The sequence below is a fragment of the Rhinolophus sinicus genome, chromosome 9, assembly GCF_057876585.1.
Source record: "Rhinolophus sinicus isolate RSI-liver-muscle chromosome 9, RSI-T2T, whole genome shotgun sequence".
NCBI lineage: Eukaryota > Metazoa > Chordata > Mammalia > Chiroptera > Rhinolophidae > Rhinolophus > Rhinolophus sinicus.
In genome coordinates, this window is record NC_142509.1 from 26,849,914 (window position 1) to 26,875,166 (window position 25,253).

Below are 25,253 nucleotides of genomic sequence, written 5' to 3' on the forward strand. Positions count from 1 at the left end.
CTATTTTCATTGGCATGTTGACAATGAAAAAAGTTCTCTGGGTCAATGGGAGACCAAATTTGAGTGTCAGAGCGATTGCCCTTTTCCAGGAATTAAAGGTATCAAGATTTAGAAGGATAGTTTTTTCCTGGTATATGTTGTCTATTTAGAAAACCTTATTGAAGAATTGTTTCTCTTTCTAAACAGCTAAGAAGTTACAGAAGCATTTGTGTATATAGTTAGAATAATTTAGTAGCCAGCCACAGAAACCTCATGCACAGTGAAGAAACTCTAGCTACAGTTTGTCATTGATCCATTCAGTCAATTATCCATTTCTATAGCACCTTGGCAACTGGTAACTCAAAATGGCACTGTCCTCAACCGAAAATCTATGTGAACACCCAGACGTCCTGGTTTTCCTTGCCATTCTCAAAATAGTGACTCTTGGAAGCATGATTCTCTGGGAGAAATAATTTGGATGATTGATGGAGAGGAGTAATGACTATGAAACTGGTCTTGCAGGGAAAATGCAACAACAGGTCAGCTTGTCCTCAAGCAAGGTTTTGTGGCATTTTCTATCGTCATGGCTATAGGAAATTCATGTAGACGTATAAATAAATCTATAGATAAATAAATTTATAGATAAATAAATAAATTTATAAATAAATTTATAGATAAATCTGCATGTAGTTGTATATTTTTTAAATAAATGAAGGAAGCTATTCTTCTTTAACTTGTGAATTAACTCCCAGATTCCCTTGGTAAAACATTATTTGAATGGAATATTACTCTGGAATGAAAAAAAAGAACAAACTATGGATACCTCCAGCAACTTAGATAAATCTGAAGGGCATTCTTAGTGAAAAACGACCTCAAAAGTTTATATGCTGTGTGACTCCATTTACGTATCCTTCTCAACATAATATGATTGCAGAGATAGGGGACAGGAGTTAGAGAGAGGATGGTTGGTATGACTATAAAACGTAGTGCATCCTTAGGGATGATGGAGCAATTCTGTATCTTGATTGTCATAGTGGTTACATGAATCCATACATGTGATAAAATTACAGGAACCACACACACACAGACACACACGTAAAAACTAGCGAAATATGAATAAAGTCTGGATTATCCCAGTGTCAATATTAGTTACATTACATGGGGGAAAAGCTGAATGAGGGGTACGTGGGACCTCTATGTACAATTTCTGCAACTTCCTGTGAGTATAATTATTTTAAAATAAAAAGTTTAAAAAGAAAACCCCTTATTTGGGAACATTAGAGATGGAGCCATTCGGAAATAACCTCAGAGGGAACTGGGTTTGAAGAGCAAATAGAAAAAAGGAAGAATTAAAGCCATGTGAATAATGACACGAATATTAACTGAGTACTTCGTGCCACTTGTTTGTGAATCATCCACTTGTTGGCATATTCAGTTCATGGGCAATTCATTCAAAATCTCACTTGATGCAAATCACCTGGGCAGTTGCCTCTTGCCTCCAAATTAGTTGGATGATAGGAACTTGGTCAAAAGTTGGAAAGTCCCCCTCTTAGCTCATGAGGAAGCGACTCATGATTTACGTCCATGTTTAGTATTTATAGAGGATGATTTTCACCATGTTTCAAATAATAAGTTCTGTGCCATGATTTTGTGACTTTATAAAACACCAAAGAGTCAAAATGCAATAGGTAGTTTTTAAAAAACTTTATTTTGAAATAATCATAGAGTCACAAAGTTGCAAAAATAGTACAGAGAGGTCCCATGGTACCGTCAATAGTTCCATCTTACATCGCTCAAGTACAGTATGTAAACCAGGACAAATCACGTTGGTGTGATGTGCGTGTGTAGTTCATGCCGTTTTAACAGATCTGTAGGTTTATGGAACAACAACAACCATTGAGAGTAATTATGTTTACTCTGAGTGTCTTAAGTGCTAATTAATTAAGCTCATTAAGCCTTTAATAGGCTCATTCTCATATTCAGTGAGGAGGCATTTTCACTAGAATTTATGAAGTGGCTTCTAAGTCATATATTGGGTTCAAAGAATACGTACTTGGGTTAGGTAGTTGACTCTTGAATCTCATTTCCAATACTTTCGTGTTTAATTTTGCAACTGATTTTTGGTATGGCTTATTTTTAAAGCAAAGCTGTGTCTAAACTAGGCTGGTGTGTTTTTGTTTTCCTACCACAAAGACTCAGATGAGCACTTTCCTCGAATCAACCTCCACTATCTTACCTTCTCTTTTGACTAACAAAATAAACCTTTTATATGAAAAGCAAATCTTAAAGAAAAGCAAAATCACACACAGTCTTACAGCCAGGAACTTACAACACTATTTTAAGTGATGTTCTAATTAACCATTTTTGTTGGCATCTGAGTAAAAGCCATTGAAAAGATGAAGCATTGAGTCCACGACTATTGTCTTGTTGACTGTTCCTATCATTGATTTTTTTTTTTAAAGATTGTAAATTCTGTAATGCCTGGCACACAGTAGGTGCTCAGAAGTTGGTGGATCAGGTGCTGTGTTTACTTGAAAAGAAAATAAGCCGCCATAATTATGATGATTTGGATTGTGCTCATGTCCCTATTAGAATCACTCAACTTTCTAATGTGATCATTTGCTTCTTGACAGTACAGATTCTAGGGTCAGCATTTCCAATGGTAGTTTGAGCAGGTTCCATAAAATTATTTCATTTTGTCTCTGCTTGAATCAAGCATCCTCTAACGCAGTAGATGCCGTCCATGGTGGTTGGAGAATCTAGTTCTAATTAGTTTCTTTTTCTCATTACTGTCTATTAGAAAACGAAACTATTTTCCCTCCCATATAGTATTCTGATTATTCGGGATTCTGTCCGATGAGCTTTGCTCTCTTTCTTTGCTTCAGAATTTGTTTTACTAGTGACTGGAACAAGAAGATACTCAGTAAGGTTCAGAAAATGAAGGGTTTTTTCTTCTTTTCAGGGGTAGATCCCTTGTCACAGCAGCCTGGCTCTGCTCATAATTCCTCTTTTGATAGAGTCTTTGAAAGATGACATTTATTGATGAAAATAATTCTAGTCCTTAGTTTTAATACTTTAATTGGGGGCACTTGGCCAGAAGATTCATAAACAACACCACTGTGATCCGTGGAAATTACCAGCAAATTCACTGTTGCCTGAATTTTTATTTCTAACCTTGTAATTCTGCATGTTTCAATTCCAGATGATTTCACACTACGTGATATGTTATAGTGGCATTTTTAATTTATGAGGATTAATCATGTTACTTAAAAAAATAATATAAAACCACATATAAAACATTATCCCAGTATTTTTACATACACACATGCACAAGGCAAAGGAGGAATATTCCAAAATGAAAACAGTGGTAATTGTTGAGTGGTAGAATTTTGGGTGATTTTTATTCTCTTTATTGCATTTTTTCAGAATGTCTAAAATGAATGTGTAATTTTTTCATAATCAGACCAAAAAAACTTTTAAAAGAGCTATATTCATGGGGGGCTTTTGTTTAAAGATTTTATTGGGGAGAGGATACAGGACTTTATTGGGGAACAGTGTGTACTTCCAGGACTTTTTTCCAAGTCAAGTTGTTGTCCTTTCAATCTTAGTTGTGGAGGGCACAGCTCAGCTCCAGGTCCAGTTGTCGTTACTAGTTGCAGGGGGCACAGCCCACCATCCCTTGCGGGACTCAAGGAATTGAACTGACAACCTTGTGGTTGAGAGCCCACTGGCCCATGTGGGAATCGAACCGGCAGCCATCGGAGTTAGGAGCACGGAGCTCCAACCGCCTGAGCCACCGGGCTGGCGCCATGGGGGCTTTTAATAGTTGTTTATTTAATAAGTATATTTTTCACCCTAGTCTCCCTACTTTATCTCTTCATAAACCATTCAATATTAATAGCAAAATCCAGAAAAGTCAATTTTAAAAAATTGTATGTATTTCTTTATTTCTTCCATGTTAGTCCTAAAGGGGTGCCTGTATGGGTTTTCTTTCTCTCTCTCCTCCCTTCCCATAAGAAACCGTAGAAATCCCAGCCAGAAATGCCCAGGATATCACTTGCCCCATGTGGAGTAAATGTTTTCAGTAAATTGACGCAGTCTATGACTAAAGAACTTGTACATTTTGCTTTCTATGAAAAATTGGGGACAGAAAAGGTCTATTTCTTTAGGAAGAGAAATTTTAAAGCCTGGCACTATTGTATCGTTTTGATTTCGATGTGTACTTAACGTTTCCTTGTATGGATTTGGGATTTAGGCCTTTTTGGCTGACCTCCCCTGTACAAGAAAAAAAAGAAAGGGAGCCTGTCCTGCCTGCTGAGTTCAATGTCACCAAAGAGAAATAACCTGACTGGTGTTTGAGATGGAGGGAAAACAGGTTGGAAAAGTTCGACTACATTCCAGTATTAGGAAAAAAAAAAAGGTTGGAGTTACAGTTTGTACAACCAACAAGCCCTTACCTCCCGGTCGGAGCTGGCAGAGGCCTGCCCTCCTGGTCTTTGTTCCCTCCTCCCTCCTGGGTAAGCCCCTTTCTCAACCTAACAGTGTTTGATGGAGTTTTCTGTCTGCCATTTTCATATTCACACTGCCTCAGGGGAATGCTGGTTTCCTCTTAAAGAGCTTTCAGTCTTCGTTTAAAACTAACTTTAAAATTTTCCCAAGATCTCTGGGTCTTAACATCAGTGATATACAGTCAAGGACACGCTAATCATCAAGGGATCTTGTTCAAATGCAGATTCTGTCTCAGCGGTGCCCCTGGAGACCGCGTCTCTGACAAGTTCCCAGGTGATAGAGTTACTGCAGGTCCATGGACCACACTGAGAAGTGGAGTTGTAACGATGGTCCTGGCTAGCCTCATTGGAATGCCTGGGGAGGGGACAGGTACCTGTTAAACATGCAGACTCCTGGGCCCACCCTCTGTGTGTTTTCCCAGGCTTCACCAGGCCATTCACCTGCATGTTGAAAGTTTGAGAACCATAGTCTCAGGTTTAAGTGATTTCTAAACCTACCAGAAGACACAATGTTTACCTGAGTGTTATTTAAACACCGCTTTCTGGATGGGGAATAGTTAAAAAGCCACGTTGAAAGTTATCTATTGTGTGAGGTCTATTAAATTCCTCATTGCCCCCAAAGCGACATGGACTGAGATGGAGGGGAAAGAGAACAAAAAACATAGGGAAATTTCAAGCTACATTTTTGCATCTGTTGATCCCAATAGATTTTAGTATAATCCATGGTCAATGTCCAATTTCTGCTGAGTGTTTCAAGGCTCCCGGTCCATGAAATATCTGATATTCTAGGGAAAAGATCTCTGAGGGTACCAGAATGATGTTCCTTCGGACAAGAAAATGCCTCTTTTACAAGTTCAGCTACAAATTCAGGGAGACAGGACTTCAGGGAAAATCCATGGACTTCAGGAAAGGCTCAAAGTAATTCGAATCGATAGCCTCCATTTAAAATGGCAATATCGAACCCTCATGTTCATTACAGCATTATTTACAATAGCCAAGACATGGAAGCCATCGATGGATGAATGGATAAGGAAATTGTGATATATATATATATATACACACATATATATATACACACATATATATACATATATAAAAATATAATTTGGACATAAAAAAGCATATCTTGCCATTTACTACAGAGTGGATGGATTCTGAGGACATTATGCTAAGTAAATAAGTCAAAGAAAGACAAATACTGATGTATGATCTCACTTTTACGGGAACCTGGAAAAAAAAAAAAGTAACCAAACTCAGATACAGAGAACAGATTGATTGGTGGTTGCCAGAGGTGGGGGTGGGGTGAGGGTTGGGAAACATTGGGTGAAGGGGGTCAAAAGGTATAAAATTCCAGTGATTAAACAAATCCTGTGGATGTAATGTACGGTGACTATAGTTAATAATATTGTACTGCATATTTGAAAGTTGCTGAGACAGTAGGTCTTCAAAGTTCTCATCACAAGAAAAATTTGAGACTGTGTAGTGAGGGACGTCAGCCACACTTATTGTGGTGATCATTTCACAATACATACAAAAATCAGATCATTGGGTTGTACACCTGACACTAACATAATGTTCCATGTTAATTATATGTCAATTTAAAAAAACCTGTGTGAAGGGATAAAAAAAAACTGCTACAAACTTCCAAAGACCTTTCTTTTCATTTAAAAAAAAAGTATTTAATTTATTTATTGTCAGGAAATAGCGAGAGCAGTCTAGGTTCTCACATTCGATATTTTTCAGGCCCTCCTTATGCTGAAAAATATGGCCATGTAACTGCAACGTTTTTCTCCACCTGCAACACCCATGGGGCCATTAAAACTCCATGAACCGCTCTAATTCTTCCTAATCCCTAAGGTAATTTAGAAGCATTATTTTGTCTGCTGCTATTCATAATTATACTTATTCCGCAGTGATTAAAAGGCTGCAGTTGGACGATACAACGCCAGCAGTCCTTCTGTCGTTAAATGGAAATCTAGTCCTCCAGTTCAACTGTTGAACTGTCAGTGTTGAGCAAATCAGACATTTTAAAACTCGCAGTATCATAATGCTTGTGTATTACCCAAGTTTGGTCCTTGTGAGTTCCCCAGCTAATACCCCTTAAATCCAAATCTCAGACCATGCTTACTTTCTGGACGGACATTTGGTTTGTATTTTAGCTGCCCGGGTGTACTGCCATTCAGAAGGGTTTCCTTGAGAAAGCTAGACGTGTCTGTCTGTAGCGCAAGCACTTGGTAAGTTCCATAGGAAAAACTGCTACCTGCTGCTTGCCCAGTTAATTTTGGGTTTGTGTTTGGCGAGCGGGGAAGCAACAATGGGTCTGGAAAGAAAACGTCCCAACTTGAGTTCTAAATGACTTTATGTTTCAACATTTAACGATGCGGTGTATAAGGAAGATCTTAAGAAGTATCCCAGCTCCATATTTGAGGGAGGTATCATAAACCCATTCAATATTTATTTGGAAAGGGTTCAATTTGAAATTTCCCTTTGCTTCTCTGGGTGCATGCAGTTTTTAAAGAGTGCTGATTCTGAAGTCTGGTTCCTAAAGGAAAGGGAAATGTGTGCTAAATAGGATGCAGAACAGGGATTGGCAAACTTTTTCTGTAAAGGTCCAGGTAGTAAATATTTTAGGCTTTGTGGGTCATGTGGCATCTGTTGCAACTACTCACCTCTTGTAGTGGGAAAGCAGCCACAGACGTATGTAAATAAGCATGGCTGTGTTCCAACAAGTATCAACACTGAAATTTGAATATCATATAACTTTCTCATGTCAATAATAATGTAATATTATAAGAGTGTATAATTATAACATATTAATATTATAATAACATACGAGTATTATAATATATTAATATTAATATAATAACTTTTTTTTTTTTCACTTGGGGCCAAAATAGGCAGCTGCCTGGATTTAGACTGTAGGCCATCGTTTGCTGTTCTCTGACCTGGAACATCAAACCTGTTTTGTTTTTAGAATTTCCTTGACCATTGGCCAAGCTTCTATCATTGGCTTCATGATGAATTTTGCTTTCTCCTTAAGGACCCACTGATCTTATCTAGCATGTTCTCGCTGTTTGACTCTGTGACACATCATGAGGGTCATCAGAAGCGGGTGTAACATGCAAACATCAGGGTTGCTGTTGCAGGAATAATAACAGTGCAGGGGCACATGGGCCATTTTTGAGAATCCGTGCAAGCCAACGCCTGTTTGTGCTCACTGGTTTCTCACCCGTGTGTTCTGGAAACACCTAGGCGGTGTGTATGCTGTGTGCAATATGCAAAGTAGAAACGACCCTAGAAGTGTTCAGTTAGATCTGTACATATTCCAGTATGATTCGCTAGATGAGTTAATCTGGTGAGACTTTCAAGATTGTTTTCCCTGCCGCTTTCGGGAAGGATCCTCGGGTATTAAACTCGTTTACCCTATTGAGAATGTCTTAGAAGATGGCTATACGATAAATATTTTCCAACCTTTTCTACTCATAGGCTTCTAGGTCTTTGGGTCTGAGTTTTTAATTACATTTTTAAATGTAGGCATTAAAGGACTGTGCATACAGTCCATCGGGGGTTGGCATGTGGTCCCTTGCTGATGCAGAAAAAGTTTCAAATTGTTGTTATTCAAGATGGTTTTGGTGTCTGTGCCCTGGAGATGGCCTTTTGCTATGTAGGGGCGGGCAGGAGGTGGCTGGAAGCTGTCCGCTAGCTAAGCGAACTGCGGGCTGGATTTCTGGCCTGAACCCAGACGTCTGAGTGCCTCGTAGCTCATAGGGGACCTGACAGGCAATTGTATTATGAAAGCTGACATGCTGAATGGACCGCTTTTGACGATATTCTTTACCTGTCTCTTTGTGTTAAAGTGGGAACAAGCAAAGTAGCAGAGGAGAGAGTCGATGAAGGCGGGAGGGAGATGGCAGGTGGAATAAAATAACCTGGCAGTTTCATGTGTGGAGCCGATGTCGCCTGCGTAACAAGAAAGGGTTGCACAGAACAAATCTCTTTTGTTCGCTGTCATCTTTAAATGAGTGTCAAAGTAGGCAGGGGGGCTTTGACCGTTAACCGCACAATTTAGACGGCCTGTTGTGTCCTGTGGGCCCCACCTCCGTGGAGTTTCTCAGATTAGAAAAGAAGGCCCCAGCCCCTTATAAATGGGCCATCTCTTGTTCTTTGTGTCCAGATTACCCAGTGTGAAATCCACAGTGACGTTAAATGTTTTCTAATGAATAATTACTGAAAGGAAATGGAGGACTATATGTGTAATGGATTGTAGCGCATTAAAATGTTTTATTTGGCGCACAAAAATGGTGTCCTTCACAAGCACCAGGATTGTTGCAAAAAGGCCTTTGTGCCAGACCTGTTTCAATGGATTATCTGCAAGCGTTTCCATCCCCAATGGGAATCAAAGGGAGCCTCTGGCCAACAGTTTTTCAAGATGGCAGCCATGAAACACATTTAGTATTTAAAGTTGCGGGGTTTAAAGGAATGTTTGAACTCGGGAGATTTTCTCACTTTCCCCCCTTTTGATTTGGGAAAGTGAAGCAGCTTTCCCCCCACCCCCACCTCTGTTCTGTTCCAGCGGCTGGATGGTCGCCTTTACAAGACTCTTGGAACCCATTTCTTTGAAATAATCAAGAGGTCCCAGGAATGGCGGTTGGCACTTTCTCTTGGCTTAAACTTCACTTTTTAATTTTTTTTTCTGGATATGTGTGGATTAATATGAGACTGCAGAGAATTTCAAATGTCACCGTGTTGTGAACTTAAGAATTTCCCGGTGGGTTTTTACTAGGGAAACTATTGGGGTTAGAGTGGCTATTCAATCTCGCTCTAAGGACTGAGACCCTTGGATTTGTGTGCCAGCTCTAATCGGTTTATGACAAAACTAATGGGAGTTTCTGAGCTTCTTGAATCAATGTGGAGATGTCAGTTTCAGAGTTTCAATGCTGTTTTGTTGCCAATTAGATAACTGCCATAGCAAAGGTCTTCTCTCTCTCTCTGGAACTTTATTAAATAATGTTAGGGATCTGGAGACAAGAATAGCTGTGGTTTGTTGATCCTTGTAGACTAAACTTTTCTGGAAAGCACAGGTTTCCAAACTCTTAGGTCATCTGCCTTCATGGAGTAGAGGGTAAATGTGTGTGTTGCCTGGAAAAAGTCTCTTTGGTCCTCCTGGTGGGTGTGTGAACTGTAGGTGTTTTTTCTCCATGGGAATTATCATATTGAAGTATTGTACTAACAAGACAAAAAAACAGAGACACATTTCTCATCTGTGAATTAGAGATGTCGAAAGAAGTAGGTCTTGCTTGTAAGACTCTGCCCGAAATTCCTGTTGGTTTTGAAGCTTTTATACATTACACGACCACAGGATTCAGTGTTAGAGGAGAAATAGAAACAAAGATCAACCCTTTTGAAAAAGTACAACAGAAAGCTGATATATTCTCCTTTCTCACACAGGAACAACCCCTATCTACCACGTTGTTCTCTTTTAGTTTACCCTATTTACCTGCTATCTACACAAGTTGAATTTTCCAAATGAAATAAGACTTCTCAGTAACTTGGCTTTCCCAGCTATAATTTATAAAGAATAAGTGAAAAATGAAAGTGTGGAGTTCCTCGCAGGGATTGCTGTCCCATATTCTTTTCCATGAGAGGAAACATGACAATTATGACGTGATGTTTTTAAAAGACTTTTTATTGTAGGATACAACCCATATACTGAAAAGCACATAAAATAAATATGCAATTTAATGAATTATTATTATAAGACACACACACACATAACCACCATTTGGGTCAAGACAGAACATGCTAGCAACCCAGAAACCCCTCATGTGCCTCTTTCATTCAATTCCCTTCATACCCATTAAAGATAGTGGATTTTCTATTGGAAAGTAGATTTTTGGATTTTCATGACTTGTTTTTGAATCATTTGCTGAACATTTGATTTCACAAAGTGGAAGCATCAAGATAATTTTAACCGGCAGAAAGATGAGAGTAGTTGCATCTTAATATATCTCACAAAACATAACTAGCAAACCCAATGCATCACTGTTTAGATACTATTACTTAGAACAAGATATTCTGTTATTAATCCTGCATCCGTGCAAAGAAAAAAAAAAGGAGTCAAAAAATAGAAAATATGAGATCTGCACACTGCAAAAGTCAGAATGAAATATGGATTCATTAATAATCATCATTTGGATTGGGGCCGATTGCTTTCTGTTGAAGTTTGCAAAGAGAAAGCAGACATCCCATGGCATTTTATTGCTCAGTTCCCAAAGTCTTCGTAATCTGTCAGCAAAAGTGAGAGCTTTTACTTAAAAACTACGTATGGCCAAATAATCCTTGGAGAGCATCAGGGTAAAGAGTGTGAACTTATTTTGTTGAGGTAGGGTAGGGCTCCATTGGCTGTGAGACTCACTGAGGAGACATATCCCTGTATTCAATGTACGGCTTTACAATGTGAGCTCTGGTTTGAGTCAAAGATAATCTCGTTTCTACTGAATTTATAATTTTATTATTTAAAAATTCTACCCGTTAGGTCATGTTTTGTGTCATGGGTTACAAGTCATAGAAACAACCCTAACTTATTCCAAAAAGGAATGAACGACTTGTTTCTTTTCCTCTGACCTTAGGTGCAGGGAGTGTTCCCCGGCTCACATCACACAGTCATTTTGGTCTTTTAAAGCCTCTCTCCCAATTTGTTTTGCTCCTTTCACACCCCACTTTTACCTCCCCAATTAGGGACTTTTCTCACCACGGTGCATTTGGTGTGGGTCCTTAAACATGGCTGTATCCATGTGCATCACGGAGCTTTGTTTTGCGTCTGAGTTCATTGCATGTTAGTTAAAAAGCACATTTCTTTTTCCTTCATAATGCATTTAATATCCTTCCATGATGCTGTGAGCGTATTCCCCTGGGTGCATCTCCCATGCTTACTCACTCCCTAGACAGAGGCACTGAAGTCTCCTCCAAACTGAGCTGTCGGCAACAGCCATTTTCCTTCTTTACGCCCCTGCAACCAAGATCTGAGTCCTCAAGAGAGAAATCTGGAAGTCCGAGCTGTGTCTTCTGTCGTCCTCTTGGCTAGAGGAGGTGGGAGTATCTTGTTGGACTGCCTGTGCCGCTTGCGACCTTCCACTGGGGGAGAGACACGCCACCAGGGAAAGTCAGAGGAGGCACGAGAGATACTGGGAGAGCAAAGGGAGACACCTAACATTACAATGGGAAAAAACCCCCACAATACTCTTGATCAGACTTGGTATCTGACCTGTCCGTGGGGAAAGCAGACAGACACTGAAAATGGGAAGGGGGGGGAAAGTCCAGGGTCTATACCTGCCACTCCATGTAACTGTGTCCGTTCCATGTCCCAGGCTAGTCTGGCTCCGTGGTACGTGTGCAGACATACTTTGGAATTGACAACGCGCAGACATTTGTATTCTGCTGTTCTCCCTTAAGAGGGAGAAAACATTGCTTGTGTCACCTTCCTAAACATTACATTAATATCTGGATGTATCCTATCTTATAGGTAGAATACATTTGGCTACTGTTGGCAATGTAATGTAAATCCCCACTTTAGATAACACTGCAGAAACACAGATACATGTTTTCATTGTTTGAAATGTTTCCTTAGGAGAAATTCTAAGGGAATAGCATTACTGGGCCTAATGGTGTGATTGTTTTAATGATTTTTTTTTTTTTTAACGTATGACTGACAACATTGGCTTTCTAAGGGACAATCAAAATATATAATGCCACTTGCCGTGTTTGGGTTTCAATCTCACCTCAGTCTTGCCAGTATTGTGTATTAATCTCTCCCTTACTCGTCCTCTTATGGTAATAACATAGCGCTGTTGTTATTTGTATGCATTTGGTTGTTACAGATGTTGACCATCAAAAGGCAATCTTTGACCAGAATGCTAGGAAGTGGCGAGAGCAATGACACGGCTCAACACGGGGCCTGCTTCCTTATTCCAATTTTGTTGCAGAACTGAAAATACTTTCCAGGCAGTTGGGGGTATGTAGGTGAAACAGAAGTAGGATCAAGCTTCTATGTAGAAGAACGGCTTTGGGCTTTTCTCCTCAGTCCTTTGCTTCCATCTCATACTTTTCCCTTTGGGTACCTGGAGCCTCCTGGAAGTGATGGGCTTGGACGAGCTGGGCTGTGGGAGTCCGGCTGTTGGAATCCAGCCATTGCTGTGAACGCTGCCTCCCTCGCTTATCACCTGTAGGGCTTGCAAGTTTTCCCTTTTGAAAAACTGAGGTAACTCCGACCTCACAGGGGCTTTGTGCAGATTAAATGAGATAATGAGGTGATCAACATATAAGTAAGGCCGTGGGCCTGGTGCCAGCACTCGGATGAAATGCTTCAGTGAGCTCTCGCCACCAGACCACACAGGTTACTACCTGCTTTTCCTTTCAATTCTCTCTCTCTCCTTTTTTTTTTTTTTTTTTTTTGCCAAAACTTCCTAAATCTGTGTCCCGCCACAACCTTAGCCCAAAGCAAAGGGGTCCAGTGGTGAATTTTTAGCCAAGGCTACAGTTTAACCAAGATGGGGAAAGGCTTGGAGAAGTTGGGGGTCTCTTTCCATACCCCTCGGTGCTAACCACATAAGGATCCTTGAAACAGCTCTAGAACTGGCTTGAGACCATCGCAGCTGGGGGGTTTTATTTTGTGGTTTATGTAAGATGAACAACCTATTCAAGATTCCAGAATGATTTCCTTGCCACAGAACTGGAAGCTCAGGATGGACGACCAATGTGTGGTTCTCATTCAGATGCAGATAAACCTACTTAGAAATTCAAAGGGATACAGTACAACGTTGAGCATTGAAGCTGACATTAAAAGAAAAACCACTTGCATTTGCTACATAAGAGGCTAAATTGAGTAGGTAAAGACGGGCAGTTTGGGGTGACAGATGTGGGTTGAATCCCAGCTCTGCCCCTTACTGGCTATTGAAACTTCATCATTTCTCATTGTTATTACTACATCTTTCATTATTTTATTATCTACTATTTCTGGGGGAGGGGCAACTTTTTATTTGGTGCTGTGTCTATCGTCGTCTCAGATCCTTGCAACAAATCGGTTAAATATGACATGACCTCACTTTATAAAGGGAGAACTAGAGGATTATAGTCTTCAGTTTCAAGGAACAAAAACCCAGACAAGTAAGTTTATTTTGTTTTAGAGTCACAAGAAACTCAAAGGGCTCCAAGAAGAGGCAAATAATCCTGGAGTCATCCACACCACAAAGGAAAAATGCATCAGCCCTTTCTCTGCAGGAAAAAGTCCACAAGAAAGTCAAGAGACAAATGGCAAACTGGGAAAAATAGTCTCAGTGCATGGCAAAGGGATAATTGATTAACTTTACAAGAGGTTGTTCAAATAAAAGGCAAAAATAAGGTGTCTGTTAGAATCCAAGAAAGGATATCCGTGGGCAGATCATAGAAAAAACAAATACAAAAGCCCAATAAATATACATATATAAAAAAATCAAAAAGACGTTCCCTCCTGCTTGCAGGTCACAAAATGCTCCCATCTCCAGCTCTGTGACTGGTGAGAATTAAGGGTAAAGGGGTCAAATATACAGTGATGGGAGGAGAACTGTGTGGAGAATGCACAATGCAATATATAGATGATGTAGTACAGAACGGTACACTTGAAACCTGTATGATTTTACTAACCAATGTTGCCCCCGTAGATTTAACAAAACATTGTTAAAAAGACCTGTAACTTGGGGGGGGAAGCTGCCTTTTCATACCGTTTGTTGGAAGGAAAGTTGAAGCCATCTTTTAGAGGCATGTTTGCTAAGTTGGCTCTTTAAGTTTTCTTTTGATAAAGCAATTTCTGCATGGCAAATGCTCCCTACTGGTTCTCTGGCAAAAGAAGCTGAGTTTCAAGTAGGAGTATAGGAGGCCTATTACAAATGGTCTGTGACACGAACAATAACCTATGTATCCATCTGTAGGAATGTCACTCCTCAAGGAGTGTCAAAAGGACCCAAGAGCCCATTTAATAGGTTCCCACTCACCAAAAATTGGAATTTGAGCCTCAATAAGAAAAATTGCCATGGAATGAAACAAAACACATCAAATACATTCAAACCCATGAGCTCATAATGATATTAAAAATATCACCTTTGGAGGATCCTATGGAAGCAGCTCATTATTCTGCAAATGGGCAAATCAAGCATTTATCCTGCCTTTCTTTACAAACTGTACCTCAGGGCAACCAAATCGTTGATAAGCAAAGTTTCTCTTTATAGGAAGGTCCCAGAATATACATCTCGAAAAGACAGCCAGACTTGATGTGTGTCCTGCTGGAAGTGCAGTACACTGCCTAGGAAGTGTTTGTTTTTGCCAAAACAAGTCAATCCTGTATCTGATCAGGTCTCTAGATCAAACTGCCATTTTTTCAAGAAATTCAGTGGAAGAACATGTTCACCCCATAGGAATGCAATCAACAAATTCCAGAATGGGGGAAATTCTACAGGAAAAAATGTCCAATTTCTTCAATAAATTACAAGAACAAAGAAAGGGGTAGGGAACCTGTAGAACAAAAGAGATTTGGGAGACACATCAGCTAAACGCGATGCTGGACCTTGTTTAGGTCCTGATTTGAGCAAGCCAATTGTATAAAAATGTCACATAAGATGATTGATTGGGTATGATAATTACTATTAAGGAAATGGGAAGTTCTTTATGATAATGGTGTTGTGTACATATATTGAAAAGAGTCTTGTCTTTTAGAAGATATTGAAATATTAATAGATAAAATGATATGTTTGTGACTTACCTTGAAAGAATCCAGTGTTGGGAGAAGAGCTGAAATAAGAGACTGTAAGTTGGTATTTATTGAAGCTGAGTAAGGGGTACATTCGATTTGTTGTGATTTTGATACTTTTGTGTATGAACATTTTTCATAATAAAGGACTTCACTGTGTATATTTACAGGAAAAAAAGTGATTTAAAGAAATGCATGAAGTAAAAAAATAGTACTGGTGGTGCGCAGATATGATTATAAATGTAAAAAAAAATAGTACTGGTGGTGCACAGATATGATTATAAATGTATTCAAATCCTGAAGCTTGGGGAACACGATTCAGGGGATATGTAAGGGTTTGCAAACTCTTCTTTGTCCTGGGGGTCCCCAGATTCGCTCCCATATGTCCATGGGCAACCAGTGAGACTTTCACCTTTCCTTGAATCAAAAAGGCTCTGCTTTCCTTAATTTTATATAGTTAGGTTTTTTATGATTTCATGGTTGCATTCCTGAATCTAGGATATTTTGTCAACTCTCTTTGAGCTGCAAGTTGCATAAGGTGCTGAGCTGACCGCAGGGCTCACCCTTGTATGTACATCACCCTCCCATCTCTAGAAATGAGATTAAAAAAAAAAAAGCTCTTTTCATCTCTACACCCTCTACCTGCCGAGCTCTGACTACAGTAATATTTGTGGGTGTAGCCTCAAAATGCTATTTCAGATTCCAGCCCACTCACAGTTTCAGAGAGACTCGTTGACTACTAACCAACAGATATTTTTGCTTTACTATGTTCTTGTTTCCAGTGATCATATTATTAATACTAATGAGGACCGAAGCAAGTCCCCACTGAGCTGATATTGTGTCTGGCACTGTTCAAGTGTTTTCCATGATTCTGTTCAAGCCAGCAACCCTGTGAAGTAGGTACAATTGAGTCCATTTTACAGACATGAAGCACAGACCGGCCTTGGAGAGATTAAGAGAATTTCCCAAGGTTGTACTGCCAGGAAGAGAGAGAGAGAGAGTATTTGAACCGGGACAAGCTCAGTTCAAAGTCCTTTGTGTTTAATCACCATGCTGTACTGCCTGTCTTAGAAAAATAAAACAAAACTTTAAAATGAGAATTTGGAATCACCAAAATATTGTTTGATCTAAATGCATTGTTTTTATCCTTCCCGAGCAGGTGATTGTTTATTCTAGCCCCAGTTGGCTAGTGTAGGGAGACACCTCGTGGCCATTCTGTTTTTTTAAAACTTCTGATGGGAAATTTAAAAACATACAAAGTAAACAGAATAGTCTAATAAATCCCTCCCATACCCAGCTTTACCAATTAAACACATTGTTTTCATTTATACTTCCATCCACTCTCCATCCCTCCCCACTTAATTATTTTAAAGGTAACTTTTAAAATAAAAATTCCGTGTCTCAGAATGCACAAAATCTTAACACTGTATCTTGACAAACAGATACACCCATGTAACTCCCAGCCCTATCCAGTTAGAGAACGTTTCCATCACTCCAAAAATGTCCTTTGCCAGACAATCCCCCTCTAACCAGGCAACAATTGTTCTGATTTTCACTGTTGATTCGTTTTGCTTGTCCTAGAATTTCACATAAATGGAATCATACGGCATGCACTCTTTTGTGTCTGAGTTCTTTCACTCTGCATAATGTCCATGAGAGCCATCGTGTTGTTGGGCACACCCGTCATTTCTCTTTTTTCGTTGTGCCCATTCTATTGTATAGATGGTCCCCATCCATTCTCCAGTTGATGGAAACTTGGACTGTTTCCAGTTTGGGGCCATTATGAATAAAGGTGATGTAAACCTTCATGTTCCAGTCTTTTTGTGGGCATATGTTTACATTTCTCTTATGTAAATACTTAGGAATGGAATTGCTGACTCAAAGGTTAACTTCATTAGACACTGCCAGACCTTCTCCCAAAGTGACCCTCTCAGTTTATATTCCTACCAGCAACGTCTGAGAGTTCCGTCTGCTCCACATCCTTGCAAACATTTGATGTCGTCAGTCGTTTTTATTCGAACTATTTGGGTGGTGTCTCATTGTGGTTTTCATGTGCGTTTCCCTGATGACTAACGACGTTGAGCACTTTTCTGTGTGCTGCTTGACCGTTTGTCTGTAATATCGTCCTTTGTGAAGTGTCCATTCAAGTCTTTTGCCCCGTTTGTATGGGGTTTGACTTTTTATTATGGAGCTGTGGGGTCTTTTATTCTGGATACAAATCCTTTGCAAGTATATACGTTGTGACTATTTTCTGCCAGCCTGTGGCTTGTCTATTCGTTTTTCTTAACAGTGTCTTCTGATAAGAAGTTATATATTGAATGAAGTCTAATTTCCTTTTTTGTTTTCTTTTATAATTGTTTCTTCCTGTGTCCTGTCTAAGAAAACTTTGCCTTCCTCTGTATTCCCCTGTTTTCTCCTAGTAGCTTGATACATTTTGCATTTACGTGTAGGTCTAAGATCCAGCTCAAGTTCATATATATGTGATTTTATATATATATAAGTATATATAAATTTTATATATAGAAATCATTATATACAGAGGGTGCCAAAAATGTATACACATTTTAAGAAAGGAAAAAACTGTACTAAAATTGTAATACAATGAATGGTGCTAGCATTCATTTGATTAACACCATTCAATGCAGAAAATAAAAATCTTCTCAACCAATAGTGCAGGAACAACTAGAGATCCACAATAAAAAATTTCATTTCAACCCCTATCTAATTCATATATACACATATATGTGGGTGTGTAATACATTCATATACATAATAAGCATATATTAACATTATTATAACATATATTATTAAAATATATTTGAATATATATGTAAAATCAAATATATATAAGATAGGGGTTGAAATGAAATGAAAACTTTCCCTATGGATATCTAAGTATTCCTGTACTCTTGGTTGAAAAGATATTCCTTTTCTGTACTGAATTGTTTTCGTGCCTCTTTCAAAAATCAATTGACGCACAGTGTTGATTACTTACAGTGAGGGAGTGTGAGTCCTCTAGCTTTGCTTTGCTTTCCTTTTTTCAAGGTTTTTTCCGCTATTCTAGGACCTTTGCACATCCCTGTGTGCCGGCTGTCAATTTATCGTCTTTCAGATCAAAGCTCGCTCTTTATTACCTGCATTTTGGTAATGAATTGTTTTCCTTAAGCATTTCTCCTTGAAGTGAGCATGATGTTAATCTTTGTCAGCAGAGGGCGCTGGAGGGACATTGCACTGTGCGCTGGAGGGAGGTTTCTCTTCCTGGCTCCCTTTGCTATGTCTCACTTTTTCTTGCTTTTCAGCTGCACAGTCAGCGGCACAGTGGTATGCGGGTGGGATGTGCGCTAACTGTGTGCCCAGAGCACAGTCTCTCGGTGACCTCTTAGCCCTGTCCGGAGTGTGATGACCACATCGCGGGCCTCCCAGTACAGACATGACACACTGCCGGCCTCCAGCTACAGCTGCACTCCCACTGCCTCTGCACACCCTCCAGCCTCAGCTTGCCTGAGCCCTGGGGAGCCATTTCCTGGGACTCTCCTGACTCAAACGGTGTAGCACTACGTCTGAATCCCTTTGCTCCCCTGTGCCCAGGAGGGGTGTTCTGATGCCTGGGACTGTGGACCAGCTCTGGCCCTGGTAACCCAGTGAGATTCTCTACCATCCATTCGGCTGCAACCACACCTTCTTCAGGGAGGTCTGAAGTCCAGCCTTGAGGAGGGGACCCTCCAACTTGGTCCTTCCTTGAAAACTCTTCTATAATAAGAATTTCTCTTTCTGAACAAATTATTCATCGTTTGTCTAGGAATTACATAGTGAGTTTAGGCAACTAACATTCACTGAATACATTTGATGGTCAGGAAAGCAGGCTGTGGGGCCAGGCTTTCTAGGTTTATATCCTGGTTCTGCCTTTTGGCATGTCTTGGGCATATTTTATAACCTCTCTGTCCTCAGTTTCCTCATCTGTAAAATGGGCACGATAATAGTATTTACTTCAAAGGGTCAGAATGAGGATTAAAGGAGATAATACATATCAAGCATTTAGAGTAGTGCCTAACCCAGGAAATACTCAGTTCCTGTTAGCTGCTGCTGTGACTTATCGCTTTTATCATCATCCTCTGTATCCCTCACCGGATGTAAACTCTTAATGAAGACAGCATCATTTAATCTCGGCTCTCTACTGTCTCTAGGGCTTAGCACCTTGCTATTTATTTCTGTATTAGATGTGCAATAGACATTACTGAAGAAATGAGCTGCTGAGGCATGTTCTGTTTCCTGCAGAAAGAAGAGGTGAGGAGAAAGCACATCCGTCTGCACATGGAAAGTACGCTGACCGCCCGGGACAAGGTCGGGGTGCAGGATTTTGTGCTGTTGGATGCATACACCAGCGAATCTGCTTTTTTGGACAATCTTCGCAAGCGTTTCAGCCAGAACCTCATCTATGTAATGTAACCCATTTTTCATCTGTATTCCTACAGTGGTGGTTCCCTCCCTGCCTTCACAGCTTTGATGATTCTGAACAATATCACCCAATAAAGGGAGGTGTGGAGGTAGCACTATGAGATGCACTTTGATCCTTTGAGTTAAGGCCTTTATGGTTGCCAGTGACAGAGACCCAGCTTAAACTGGCCTACTAAGCCCCAAAGGGGAATCCGTCAACCTATGTAACTTTAGGGTCTATGATAGATCTAGAGTCTCAAGGGATGTCTTGAGGACTCTTCATCCATCTTGAGGGCTCTTTCCCACCTCTCTACTTGCTTTTGCATCAGTTTCCTTCTGGGGCAGCCTCTCTACAAGGTGGCAAGATGGCTGCCAGTGGAACCAGGCTGACATGTTATCAGCTTAGAGTTGCTACGGAGAAGAGAGCAAGTCTTCCCAGAGATGCACACTGGTTGGCTCTGATTGGCCCATCTTGGGTCATGTGCCTATCTCTGAACCAATCCTCATAGCTAGGAATGAAGAATATCCTGATTGGACAGACTATATCCAAGCCCACCCCTGGAGAGGAGGGGTAAGGCTCGTACCCCGTGTGACCATATGATATTGACTGAGAGCTGGAGAAGAGGGTTCGTCTAAGGAATCTATTGGAAGAAAGGGAAGTAGATGCCGAGCAGGCAAAATAAGAGATGTCCACCACATTCCCTGAATCTTCAAGAGTCAAGACCTCCTCAAGTTGGTCTTGTTGCTTCGAGTGGTGGCCAGTTGTTATTAAGATCTCAATTTATCACCCCATCCTGATTTGATTGGTCAATTTTTAGGTAAATTCTTCTAGGGTGTACTTGGCAGTGTGTGTGTGTGTGTGTGTGTGTGTGTGTGGAGAGGAGGGTAGGGGCAGATGGGGGGGGTGTTGTTAAGTTTATTTAATTTTATTGAGATTGTACTAGCTTTTGTTAACAGTAAATTAGATAATCAGAAGCAGTTTAAAAATATTTAAAAATTAAAAAATTTTGTCTTGTAGTTATTTTGTTTGTAATGGTACCTATGACTTAATCTATATGTTGAAACCAAGGGTCCCGGAAGACGTAAGCAAGGAGCTTCTTAGAGCACGTATTTTTTTATATATAAATTTATTTTACATATAGAATTTATATATAGATTGATTTTATGCATCAACAAAGGAGAAATAGCACTATATGGAGAAGTGTAAGTGGGATGCTAGGATCACCATGAGTAAACTAAATGTTTTCAATTTGAACAGATAAATTTCAGAAACTACATTCTACCCTGGAAGTTTTCTACTAATTGAAGCGATGCGGAATTTTAGTGAAAATACTCTTCCCTGTTTTGGTTCTCTGCTTGACTTGGTCCTAGAGATTGGAGACAATAGTTGGAATGATTTTAGCATAATTTAATGTAGGCTCAAATACCTCCAGTAGTCAAGACCTTGAAATGAAAAGCGACAACACACAACTCAGAATCTGAAAGCACCAGATGTGTGTTCAAAGGAGGCCAAATATTTCTGTTTTTCTATATTAGCTTAGAGCTTTGTTTATTCTCAATTGTATGCCAAGAAGTTTTATATTAGTAGTTACATTACAAATATAAGTACTTCAAGAACATGAATATTAATAGAATCCACTGTGAAATCAAGGAAATTAATTAGCAGTAGTAGGAGTGTTTGCCCAATGTTAGATGGCTAATACTCTACTTGCCCTGCTTTTACCTAATGGCCAGAGAGAGCTTTGTGAAACATAAATCAGTGTGGTGTTCCCCCCTTAAAGCCATCTATTTTGCACAACAATTCAGGGTTCGGTATTTCATTTCAATAGGGAATGGTGTCTCCACCATCCATTACATTTGGAATAAAACCCCAATTCCTTATACCCTGTGTGATCTGAACTCACTCCCTCTCTGGCATCCTCTTTTACCTTTTTCCATTCTCTCTTCCCTCACTGGCCTCCAGTGCAGCCAGCCTGCCACACTTGTTCCCTCGGCCTGAAATGCCCTTTCTGCTCACTTTTTTCATGACTGGCTCTTTATCTTTCAAGTCTCAGCTCAGATGTCACCTCCTTAAAGAAACCTTTCCTACGCCTACTAGCTAAGGTGACCTTCTTTAGTCATTTGCTCTCTTCTTACCTTATTTATACCTTTCTTAACACTATTTGAAGCAGGCTCAATCCCTTGGTGGTTTGTCCTCCCCTGCCCCCATGTAAGTGCTGTGGTAGTAGAGGGCTCACCTGTCTTATGTATTGTGTTATGTTCCCAGCACTGAATGAACGCATGGGGCTCATAGCATGTTAACGGTCTTTGGCTGTAGCTATTTGCACCTCGGAATTCCTTACTAGTGCTTTGGTCCGTTCCTCTAGACATATATTGGCACCCTCCTTGTGTCTGTGAATCCATACCAGGAGCTTGGAATCTACAGCCTGAGCCAGATGGAGCTTTATGAAAAGGTCAATTTCTTTGAACTGCCACCACATCTGTAAGTAGCACTCATCAGGGCATCAATGGATGTATTTTTTGATTTCCTTTCTCTCTCTCTTTTTTCCCTCCCTCTCTCCCTCCTTTCAATCCACCCTTCCACCATTCATTCATCCATCCATCCATCCACCCATCCATCCACTCATCATGCTTCCACTCATCATCCATCCATCCATCCATCCATCCATCCATCCATCCATCCAAATCCTTGATACATCCTCATTAAATTTTGTATCTCATTTAAACTGCTGCCTTCTTGTGAAATAAATCTGTCAACACAGTAGAAAACATCAGTAGGTCATTGTCGAAATCTCAGCTTAAATATGGAGAGGTGTAATCATTTGTAGCTGCTGAGAAACCTGGGTATGGTTAAAGAGGTGTCTTCTCTAGGAAGTGGGTTACTACTACCGTTCCATCTACTGGTGCCTGAGTATCATGGCAGTGAAGGAGAATGCCCATTAGTAGAAACTTACTAGGGCTGCAGAACCCAAAGTCAAGCAATGTCCTGGGTAATCTCCATGTGATCTGGGGCTTTGCTGAACTTCCCAGTTCTCCTTGTTGGATTTCTGGGCTTATATTTAGATTCTCCCTCCATTTTTCTTGGCAACTCGATTCACCTCCCAAGGCATTTAGAAACCTTTCTGCATTGCTACCACCAGCAATTTCTGAAATAACCAGCTTTCAAACTCGGCCACGTGCAAAGATTATATTCTTGGGAGACCTTCATGCTTTGGTTTTTGATCTCTGAGATAAAGCCCTTATGACCTCTTTAGGACAAGAGCTATCACAGAGGTTTAAAATGTTTGCGGTTTCCTGTCTCTATACTCTTAATATTCTAGGTTTTGAGGGAAAGAGAAAATGTGAGATCTTATTATAGCTATTGAATTACTTAATATTCAGACAAGATGTTATTACCACCTGTAATGAATAGGGCATCTCTTGGGGACGTACTTTAATATCTGGCTTATTCTTATCAGAAATGTCGATAGATTTTTTAAAAAAAATGTTAAATTAAAAATTATTTTCATTACTGCTCAAATTCTTCGTTTTATCTCTTGTACTCTTTGAGCTTTGGTTTCTAGTACACTTTGTGTGTGGTCAGCCAGTGGGTTGTGGTAGGGGTTTGATCTCTCTCTGAGCTCAATGCACTTATACCACAGTCCAGATGTGGCTTCCTGGGGACAGGGTACTTTGCTTTTCTGCTCTGGTGAGCGTCAGAGCCAAGGAAGTAGCGTTATAGCCACTTCCCACTCTTTCCGTTTCTGTCCCCCTTCTTCTCCAGCTATGCCATAGCTGACAACGCTTACCGCATGATGTGCTCTGAGCTAAATAACCACCTCATCCTCATTTCTGGAGAGAGTGGGGCAGGGAAAACGGAAGCCTCCAAGAAGATTCTCCAGTATTTTGCAATGATCTGCCCAATGACCGACTCACTACAAATGGCCCGTGACAGACTGCTGCTCTCCAACCCAGTGCTGGAGGTAAGCGATCTTTGAGGACCTATAGAGGGGAGTTCCAGGAAGGTCACTAAGTAAGAAGACTCCTCAGTCAAAATGGGTAGGTCACTGTCTGGGAGTTAAGAAGAGGGATCTCCCATCCAGCAGGTATCGAAGCTAATCCCAGGGCAGCCATGCACCAGTACGCTTCAGCAAATCACTTCATATCCTGGAGTCTGTTTTTCCATCTGTGGAATGGGTCTACTTATAGTACCTACCTCTTAAAAAGTGTTGAGGATTAAACGAGATGAATGCATACAAAGCACGCAGCAGAATTAGTAAGCACTAAAATAATGCTTGATTACTTATTAGTATTTAGCATTAAAATTATTAATTTATTTTAATGATTATTTCTACTCTTGCAACTCACTGACTCGCTGAAGGAATCTGAACAAGTTATTTTTCTCCGTGTCTTCATTGCCCTTTGTGTAAAAACTGTTTATGGTTGAAGGAATTTTCCTGATGGGTCTTTGAGCTGAACAATTTACCTCTTTGATATAAGAAGGGGTCTGGTGATGGGGGCCATCAACTGTGCCTTCTAGAACAGCAAGGGCCTAGGATCCTAAATACCTCTCCTTGGGCCATTTTAAATCTATTCCTAGATTGAAATCCAGGGAGAAGATATTCTTGCGGTCCAACCCCAGTATTTGGCATCAAATCCTCCATAGTTAGTGAGTCCTTCTTAGAAGATAAAGTATGGCTTTCATCACTGGCTTCCCCTCCCTCCACCATTTTCACCATACGCATGGCATTTTGGGTCGGGAATTTGATGAGCATAGTGAGCTTCAATGACAGTGAACGACAATTTGGTTCAGTCTCTCCCCTCCTTTGTATCCCAAGGCTTTTGGAAATGCCAAAACGTGCCGGAATGACAACTCCAGCCGATTTGGAAAATACATGGACATACAGTTTGACTTTCAGGTACGTTGAAGTTCCCGTTACTGGTTCACGGGGACCCCTTAACTTGCCAGCGACAGAAACCCAACCCAAGGCACCTTAAGGGAGGAAGGGTATTTGTTGACTCAAATAACTGAAAAATCCAGGATTAGTACTACTTTTAGGAAATGCGAATAAAGACCACAAGGAGACACCATGCTATACCTTCTAGATGGGCAGAAATTAAGAAGTCTGATAATACCAGGTGCTGATAAATGCGGATCATTAGGAACTGTTACACATTGAGGGTGGGTGTGTGGGTTGGTACAACCCATTTGGAAAACAATATGTTATCTTTTGAACTTGAAATCTAAGGTGGAGACGTTCCACTCCTGGAGATTTTCCTACAGATGTGCAAGCATGTCTAGAATATCACTGTTCATGATGGTAAAAGGACTGGAGACAGCCAACACATCTGGAGAGGACTGAATGTCCATCTGTAGGAGACTGGCTGGTTAAATGGTGGGGTGTTCCCACAATGAGGGGTTGTAGGGCAGTGAGAGCAAATGAATGACAGCTACACGTAACACGGACAGGTCTTGGGAATGTGTACGGTGTCAGTGTGAGGCTCTTGCTTATAAAGCTTGAAAACATTCACAAGCAAACGACATATTATTTAGGCATACATAATTATATGGCACG

The 25,253-nt window shown here is 40.3% G+C and overlaps 1 protein-coding gene across 1 annotated transcript in view; it reads left to right on the forward strand.

Moving 5' to 3' along the window:
• The first annotated feature begins 19,542 nt into the window (after positions 1-19,542).
• MYO1H (myosin IH) overlaps positions 19,543-25,253 on the forward strand; it is a 49,681-nt gene continuing 43,970 nt past the window's right edge. The window contains exons 1-4 of the mRNA XM_074321620.2: positions 19,543-19,701; positions 22,065-22,180; positions 23,462-23,660; positions 24,516-24,596. Coding sequence (XP_074177721.2) covers positions 19,576-19,701; positions 22,065-22,180; positions 23,462-23,660; positions 24,516-24,596 — 522 coding nt within the window. The 5' untranslated portion in view covers positions 19,543-19,575. The remainder of the gene's footprint in view (positions 19,702-22,064; positions 22,181-23,461; positions 23,661-24,515; positions 24,597-25,253) is intronic.